The sequence below is a fragment of the Antedon mediterranea genome, chromosome 1, assembly GCF_964355755.1.
Source record: "Antedon mediterranea chromosome 1, ecAntMedi1.1, whole genome shotgun sequence".
Taxonomy (NCBI): Eukaryota; Metazoa; Echinodermata; class Crinoidea; order Comatulida; family Antedonidae; genus Antedon; species Antedon mediterranea.
The window spans coordinates 30,447,400-30,457,412 of NC_092670.1; the positions used below are offsets into that span (position 1 = coordinate 30,447,400).

At 33.6% G+C, this 10,013-nt stretch overlaps 1 protein-coding gene across 1 annotated transcript; it reads right to left on the reverse strand.

Moving 5' to 3' along the window:
• Positions 1-215: 215 nt before the first annotated feature.
• LOC140063654 (patched domain-containing protein 3-like) lies at positions 216-5,925 on the reverse strand. Its single transcript, XM_072110090.1, has 2 exons — positions 4,915-5,925; positions 216-2,801 (listed from the first exon to the last, which is right to left on the reverse strand). The coding sequence occupies exons 1-2, from the start codon at positions 5,873-5,875 to the stop codon at positions 1,159-1,161; spliced, it is 2,604 nt and encodes an 867-aa protein (XP_071966191.1). The 5' UTR covers positions 5,876-5,925; the 3' UTR covers positions 216-1,158.
• Between the last annotated feature and the right edge of the window lie 4,088 nt (positions 5,926-10,013).

Consider the following 10,013-nt stretch of genomic DNA (forward strand, 5'->3'; position numbering starts at 1 on the left):
GTAATTCTAACGGTTGAATGACAAATCCCAAAGCATTTCTGGTATTTATGAGTCCCATGATATTATATAATTCGCTGTCAGATGATACTTCACACTTGAATGAAGTATCTAGGCGTGATGAAGTGACCCCCAGACTTGACCTTAGCAATAAAATAAACTAAAGTGACTGATATGAAACACAGACTCTGTAACAAAAAATAATATTTGTTCACATGTAAAACAAGAAAAGAAACGTTTAATTATAACTCAAAAACCATTGTCTGACAGACAATTTAAGTATTTTTTGCTTTAAATTAATTTTTTTTCAGGTAAAATAACTATTATGTGACAATAAAATGACACATTCAAACACAAATTTGAAATAAAAAATATTTTTCAGAGGGACAATATATCTTTAAAACTGTTACGTCAATAAGCGAGCAGCGTTTTTTGTAAGAAATATTTCTTGTTTATTACATATTCTGGAAGTAGATGAGTTGTAGATATCGGATCATGTATTAATATGGCTAACCGGAGATTATTACGTCATCGTATGGCCACTCGAATATAAAATCATTCCAATAAATTTCAATATGTTATAGCTCCTCAGAATGAAATAATTATGATTTAACCGTTTTCTGGAAACTATTGAATTGTTGTAGATACGAATTCATGTATAAATTATGCGTATCGGATGATATGACGTCATCATATGGCCAGTTCAATTATAAAAGTCGTAATTTCATATTTTGCGTCATAGTTCATGACATTTAAAAGAGAGCGCTTTCATATTCTACGTATCCAAATTTATTCAACACGTTGATATGTTGTTGCTCAGATAATTTCCTTCCAAAATTGCTATCCACGTTTTTCATTTTGATGTCATCATCATGGTAAATTGGATGAAACGGCTGGTCCCGTTATTTTCACCTATTCTGCACTGGTATGTAGTACGTATACAGTATATAGTGTATACTGTATATACTTAGGCGTATGAGAGCACACTAAAATTTGTTCAATGGCATAATCGTTTTTCTGTGCGCAATATTCTAACGTATGACGTGTACATTTTGCGTTTGCGTTGCGGATCACCTAACTCGTCCATAGTGACGAGTTCAAATCTAGTTAGTATTAATTATATATTATTTATAACATAATTCACACATTTTAAATGTTTCGTTATTCACGATTATTATAAGCATGGTTAATGTGCATGTTAGATGATTTTTCTGTTGAACTTTCTTCTTTTGGCACGGTGTCGGCCACAGCACCACTCTTTGCACTACCCCCAAGGAATGTTAACAGAACTGGTAGGAAAAACATACTATGAAGTAAACCAAAAACGATAACTAAAAACAAAGTCTTGAAAAAAATACGGAATATGTAACCATTGGACATTGAAAGGACAGATATTCCAAACAAAGTGGACAGAGCTCCTTGGAGAATCGGCATGCCCAATGTAAATAGAGTTTTAATGATTCGGGCATTTTTCGAAACACCATCTGAAACTGTGAACGTGTAAGCAATGTGGGCTGAAAAATCAACACTGAACCCAATGCATAGAATGATATTAATCATAGAGATGGAGTCCAAGTTCACATCCCAGTGGCTCATAAACCCAACTACCCCTGCCTCTATAGATAGGATACACAACACTACCCACACAGAACAAATCGGTTGAGGGATGAAGATCAAAGATACCAGCATCATTGCAGCTAAAGCAATACCAAGATTTTGAAGTGTGTTTGGTAAGACTGCTGTGTACTGATCGAAGAAAATAAAAGCTGGATGATATACTGTGATGTCGTACTTTGATTGGTCGGCCTTTTCACGCATATCGGACATCATATCTCGTTCCCTATTCGTTGTGTTGATGTCTTTAGTTATTACTAGGCATCTTGATGCGATGATAACCCCATCGTCTCCAAACGTGACGTCTAAAGAAAAATGCTCGAATGAAGGATTCGCAAGGAATTCGTACCTTAAGACATGTAATAGTGTGTCAGTGTCGCTATCGTCAGATATGTTTCGAACATTAAGGTATCCGATGAAACTTCTCAACCAGCAATCCGTCAAGTTTTCTTCGTATGTATATTCTGAATTCTCAAAAACTGCAAGCGTACTCAAAAGGTCTTCGTTAACAGCAGGTTCCAAACTGTTCAGTTCTTCTGGGAATACCACAAACACAACTGGTCCATACGTTTTGAAATATTGTTCTTCTAAGTCATAAAATGGTTTTACGTAGGAGTCATCCAATGCCAGATTTTGTAGTTGTAGGCCCTGCTGAAGATTTAAAATCCCCCATATTGACAATCCAACGTAAGCTAGATAAGTGATAATCACAGCAGCCTTAGTGACCGAATGAGTGATGAATGGACCGAAGAAATCTCTGAAGAAAACCATGACGGCATGAGGAGATTCTTCTCTTGTCTTGCCACTTGTTTTCCGAGATGGACCTCCAGAGCAACAGATAGCATAGCACTTGTTCGGAGAGTCATCCTCTGGTTTAACCCTTAAACACGTACCATAATGTCGATTTGCTCTTTCTCGTTTCCCGCTAATTGCCATACATGCTGCAAAGAAAGTTACCTGGTATAAGTAATCAAATAAAACGGCCAGTCCCGTGTATGCGCAGAAAATTCGTACGGATGGAAATACCGCTAAAACGCCGACACCAAATGCAAGAGCGTCCGTGACACTAGTGATGGTTATGGATAGAGCGGCCTCAGACATGGCTTCCCCCATACGTTCTTCAACTTTCCCCCTAATATTCGTCTTTCTCCATGATGCTATCATGATAAACATATCATCTACACCAATACCTATAAATAGAAATACCAGTTTATAATGTTAATGCATAATATGGCTAATTGTCTATGATTATGATTTGTCAACTTTCAAAAACAACCAAATTACGTCATGTTAATTCAGTGCGCGCATGCTGATATATTGGGGCATGTGTGCTTGCTCCCCTTGAGACAGGTTTGATGGTTTCTATAGGTCCAGGTGACGACCGATCTTTAATTTCGGCCGTCCGATGCAGAATGCCCAAATTCATGGCGCGCCACCAATGAAAACTAATGTTGTTATGGTCGCTATAAATGTTATAAACGTCTTTCTTGTTATCATGCTATTGATAATATATTTTTAAAATATTTTGTGTTCAATCTTTCATTTCAGTAATACATTACAAAAAAATTTAAATACAATTAAAGACTAATACAAAATGTTACAATTTTTCTATAGCAAAACACAGATCAACAAGGCCAACAGCCATTAAGTCGCGTGCTACAATGCATAGTGATACCGGACCGACAGACATACTGACGGACAGACCGACAGACAGACCGACCGACCGACATAGTGAACTATATAGTTGCGTCCACGCGACTAAAAAGGCATAATTTTGACGAATTTTTGAACTTTTTCATCAAAAACGTGCGCAAATTATCCAATTCGACGTGCTCGTATGACGTAATTTTAAGTCGAAATTGTTTAAAAGTTGGTAAAATTATTAGAAACGGCTGCAAAAACATAAATCACGTGAAAAAGTATGTATACAACGCTGCGTGCGCACCGCGCGTGAAAAATTTGCGCGCGTATGGGAATTTTTGACATGCTCAAAATGACAAGAAACGCGTAGAAAGTTGATTAAAAATTAATTTTGCGCATTTTAAACTTTTAAATGCGCGTGCGCGCGTAACTTTGTGTAAAACACACATTTTTGTTTCTACCGAAAGTTAGCGCCTGATATAAATTAAACTTTTGCAAAGTTTCAATTTAAAATGTTATTTGGTTTTTGACCTATGTTAAATACGAGAAAATCGTTAAATCGCGCGTAAATCACGTTGCGCAACTCTAACGTCATTCACAATAGGAGGTGCACAATTTCACGTAAATGCCCACATGTTGACATCAAAACAGTTAAAAAATTACAGAAAAGCAATAAAACGCATAGTGATACCGGACCGACAGACAGACCGACAGACAGACCGACAGACCGACCGACCGACATAGTGAACTATAGAGTCGCGTCCACGCGACTAAAAAGAGTGATGTAGATATTTAATTACCGACTAAATTAAATGGGAAAATCCAACAGTTATTACTTGACAAGAGTCCAAAACATAATGTATACATTATTCTCAAATTAAAAAAGAAATTCTGTGTAAGTCTATATTTGCTGAGGCAATTTTAATATATTGTCTAAGCCTTTTACAAATATATCATTATAATATTTTAACATAATACCGGTACTATAGTTAATTCATATAGGTTTATAATGTGTCACTGACACTTTTTCAAACCATTTCATTTTCAGTTAGCATACCGTGATGCTTCCAATATTTTTATTTAATTTGCAAAATTACTTCCTTTTTGTTTTTGTTTCGTGAATATTTATTATATTTGTGTTTTAAGGTGGCGATAAACAACTATTTTGTTTACCTTAATTCTGAACCTTTTACCATATATATATATATAATACATAAAATTAAGTTTTCTGTCTCTTTTTTTAAGCCTACATATACCATAGATTTTTTTTTATATTACGCTATAAATGTTATAAACGTCTTTCTTGTCATCATGCTATTGATAATATATTTTTTAAATATTTTGTGTTCAATCTTTCATTTCAGTAATACATTACAAAAAATTAAAATACAATTAAAGACTAATACAAAATGTTACAATTTTCCTATAGCAAAACACAGATCAAAAAGAGTGATGTAGATATTTAATTACAGTATCTATTCTATATGATGATGTTTGGTTACAGTATCTATACAAGCAAATATCAGAAAAACAGATAATAAGGATTGAAACGTTAATGAATTTGATTCCATTGTTTCTATGAGAAAATAGATGAAACAACATTGATAATAATATGATGACCGGTAAACTATACTCTACTAGATTAAAATAAAATGTACTTACTTAGAATGAGAATTGGCGTGGTGGCAACAATATCAATGAACGGCACTCTGCAATACATGAGAAAGCCAAACGCTGAAACTACTGCAAAGCCCGCAGACACAACACCCATCAATGCCAACCATGGTTTGTTCTGAACGTTATCCAGACGAATGCTGGACCAGATTGCAAAGTTGATAATAATCGTAAAAGCAATTGTGAATGAAGTAAATACCGAATCGCTAGCGTGTTCGAGTTCAAGTTCGAGAGAACGCGATGTGTATCGGTAAACTTCAACCAAGTTTCCATCATAAGACTCTAAAGTTTCCAGGAATGCGTCTTCCCATTTGTCGGCAGTTACGTCATCTATGCGGAGGTAAAAGATTAACTGGATTGCGGCGGCTGTGCTAATAACATCTGTGTTTCCTTTAAGCTCAACACCACCAAATAAGCTACCGATAAACACATCTTCATATACGGGATAGGTGACGTTCTTTTCTCTCATAGAAGAACCTTTAGGAAAGGTGTAAACAAAGCCATCCGTTTGACATTCTCTTAACCACTGCAGACAGATATCATCAAACTTTACCACACCCTGCGAGTCGGTTACTGAAATGTTTTGCACAATTTCAATTAACGTGTACACCTCTGATATAATTTCTTCTGTGATTACATTACCTCCGTCTTTTGCCACTAGTATCATTCTTCCGTATCGGCCTAGCGTTGTCAGGCGGTTAACAGTTACGTTGTTATCATGAATAAAGACATCTTCAACCACATCACGCTCGTCCTTAGCTCGTCCGTTTGTAGGCGTAAACAACTCTTCTACATCTGTCTGTTTTTCGAGATATATCATTCCGCATCCCAATGCGATAGTAATTAACACGGGTACGATTAAAAACGGGATGGGATGACGAGAAATGAATTTGCCATAGCGTTTATAAAATGAAACGAGTCGTTTTTCTATGCAATCAAGTTGCACCATCTTGAAGATGTATTGTAAAATGAATACGATCAGCTCCTTCCTACTAGGCCTAGCCTACCCAGTTTCGTGACGCGATAAGCGAATAGCAATAAACACTCCCATTATTATGACGTTAGGTATAGCATACCGACTAAATTAAATGGGAAAATCCCTTACAGTATTATTGCTTGGCAAGAGTCCAAAAACATAATGTACATCATTCTCCAATAAAACAAAAACAAAAAACAATTCAGCATAAGTCCATATTTGCTGAGGTAATTATAATATTGTCTAGGCCTTTTACAAATATATCATTATAATATTTTAACATAAGACTATAGTTAATTCATATAGGTAATGTGTCACTGACACTGTTTCAAACCATTTCATGTTCAGTTAGCATACCGCGATGCTTCCAATATTTGTATTTAATTTCCAAAATTACTTCCTTGAATATTTTGTTTTTGTTTCGTGAATATTTAGTATATATATATATATTTTTCTCTCTTTTTTCACGCTGCTCTAGCCCGCTACGTCCCATTAGGACTACTCAATCAGAAGCTAAAGCAAGCAGCAGTTATAGTTCTAAGGACGACAGTTTTGCGAAAATGGAAACTCCACTATAATTTATTGATTCCAGCTGCTACAGTAGACCTAAAAAAACGTCTGGGAAAAGAGTCTATTAGGACATGTCATGCTAAAATTACAAATCCCCAAGCATTTCTGGTATATTCACTGTCAGATATTCATTGAATTATTATCGAAACAGTCCATTAAAGTTTGTGTTTGTAATAGGATACTTCACACTTGAAATATCTAGGGTGATGAAGTGACCCCCAGATTTGACAATAAAATTAACTAAAGTCACAGAAATTGAGTATTCACTTCTGTAACAAAAAAATAATATTTATTCACATATAAAAAGAGAAAAGAAACCCAAAAACCATTATCTGACAGACAAATTTCATTTGTTGCTTTAAATTACATTTTTTCAGGTAAAATAACTATTAAAATGACACATTCAAAAACATTTGAAATAAAAAAAAAATTTTCAATAAGCGAGAAGCGTTTTTTGTAAGAAATCTTTCTTGTTTATAGGCCTACCATAGATTCTGTTTTGATATTACGAATGTTTATTTACATATAATCAGATCACTTCGTTAGAAATGTAAATTTGCAGTATATGTCATAATTTAAAAGAGAGTATAAAACATAGGCTTTATGATAGGCTTACGTGATTTAAATAATATTTTATGGCGTATCTTTTTCAATTAACCTTAGTTCACCTCAAGCCTTTAGAACGGTGGTAAGGTAAAACTCGTAATTCGATTCAGGAAATAATATTTAAAAAAATGCACAATGCCAAATGTATTTTTATCAAATAACTAATACAAATTAAGTACTAGTAATTTTATACTATCTATCGTTACAAACAGTAATATTAAATAGAGGCTACACACACACAAAACGAAATTGGTGACAGTTTGAGCAAAATAATATAGTCACTGGTGAAAAACAATATATAGGTGTATATAGATAAGCCTCTATGAAATAAGAAAAATTTGAATTTTAAATTATTTTCTTTCTTTTATTCACCTATCAATGCGGATGGGTTAGTTCCCAGCGAATAGATAAAATCACATCGCAATGCATTAACATTGCCTTTTCTCCAGAAGTGCATATCCTTTGTATAAAAATCAGTGACATTGTATATATAAATATTGTTGTTTTTCGTGCTGCGGCTTTAGCCAGCTATGTCCCAAGAGGATATATTCATTAAGAAGCTTTTTCATCGCGGTAGCTATAGTATCTAAGGCCGACAGTTTTGCGAATTTGTAAACTCGATTATAATTTGTATAGGTCCCAGCTGCTGGACCCAAAAAACGTCTGGGAAAAGAGAGTCTATGAGGGCTCACGGTTGAACTATTTTGGGTTCTCGGCCTTTGATTGGTTGACGGAATCAACAGACTGTGGAGAAGAATTTCTCACTTTACCACCGTGAAGTCACGTTGTTTCTATGTGGGTATTTTAGTTAATTGACTATGGTTGTATGCCTATACAGGTTATGGTCACACACACAGGCACAGCACACTACAGGTATTTAATCTCTAAATCAAATTCTTCAATGAACACATGATGTAATTTCGACAGTTTGAAAAGAAAATTGATTGTGCAAATAATCTTTACGATTCAACATATTTTTATTTTTTACATATTTCTATGGTAACAAAAACATATTTTTAATAAACATTTTGATTGAAAATTGTGTTTATTATACAATTAACTGGTGAAAAAAATGGGCATGATGTGATTTATAATTAAATAGCTATGTTAGATTTTGTATATTTTTGCGATTAACCAACATATTTTTATTTTGTTACACTTTTCCATGGTAACAAAAACATATTTTCCATAAATTTGTAAAAAATTGTGTATTTATAGTATACAATTAACTAGTGAAAAAATGGGCATGTGATTCATAATTAAAAAACTATCTTTGATTTGTATGTATTTTTGCGATTAAAGGACATCTTTTTAATAATTAATCATTTAATATATCTGATGAAAGAACAGTGAATAATTTTAAAATTTCGAGCGGCGTTTTTTGTAAGAAATATTTCTTGTTTAAGGTGGGAATAAAAAACAAGTTTGTCTGCCTTCTTAAACACAATGTGACTCAATGTGTCTTCTTCTTCTGTTGTTGATTGATGTTGATTACACATATACCATACGGCTGTTTATTTGCATTATATACCACCAGACCACTAAAAATGTAAATTTGTAGTGTATGTCATAATGTAAAGAAATATAGTTTAAACACATTATCTTTTATGATAGGCTTACGTGATGTAAATAATATTTTATGGCGTATCATCTTAATTTCAAATAACCTTAGTTCACCTCAAGCTTTTATAACGAATTGTTATGTTATGGAGATTCAGGAAAGAAAATATTAAAAAAATCTATATAAATGCACAATGCCAAATGTATTTTAATCGAATAACTAATACAAATGACGTTGTGTTATTAGTCATAAAAAGTTCACATTTAAAAAAAGACACTTCTGTAATTGTAGGTCCAATTACAAAATTACAGCAAGTAAAATGTAGGCCTACAATGAATAAAGTTAATACATACATTGATTAATATACATACATACATACATATAGGCCTACCCTTTGTTTACATAATCTCTAGTATAGTCTTAGTGGAAAATGAATAAGAAATATGTAGATACAGTCTAAGCATATTGCAGTATAACGTATATTAAATAGGGTCTATGCAACAATAAATTAACTTGTAAAGTACTAGACACTGGCAAACAATAAATACTGATATAGGCCTGTATAAAATAAGACATATTTTAATCTTAGATTTTTCCGAAACCGAACTTTACTATCAATGTGGATGGGATATGTTGCGAAAATTGTATTGAATAATTACTATCACGTCGCAATTCATTCGTTGCCTTTCTTCGGAAATCCAAATCCTTCGTATAAGAATCAGTGACAGAGTCGTATAGACCTAATATTTAAAAGAAGTGAGAAAAATAAAACGGTATCAGCAACAGAATAATATTAATACTCTATAAGGTTGGAAAGTAAATCACAGATTAATGTTCTTCAATGAATTGATTATTACATTAATAAGAATGATAACCAATAATGTAATCGTTAAAGGTCACTGACATTACAAAACATTCAACCATTATTTGATGAAGAACAATATTACGAGTCGAGTGTTTGATTATGCCTTTCAATTGATATAATGTGAATTATCTCATAGATAACCTATCAATTAAACAACCGGCTAAAATATGTCAACCAAACAGAACATTGTTGTAAGTAGGTTATAAACAATCGGTATTATGATTCATAATTAGGACTACGCGCATGCGTGTAGAGAGTTATTAGTTTATGTAGTGCATTATTTCCATAACAAACTAAAGTTTGATAGTGTAGACACAGAGCTTTACGCACGTATGTCTCGTTTGATAGTGTAGACAGAGCTTTACGCACGTATGTCTCGTTTGATATTGTAGACAGAGCTTTACGCACGTATGTCTCGTTTGATAGTGTAGACAGAGCTTTACGCACGTATGTCTCGTTTGATAGTGTAGACAGAGCTTTACGCACGTATGTCTCGTTTGATAGTGTAG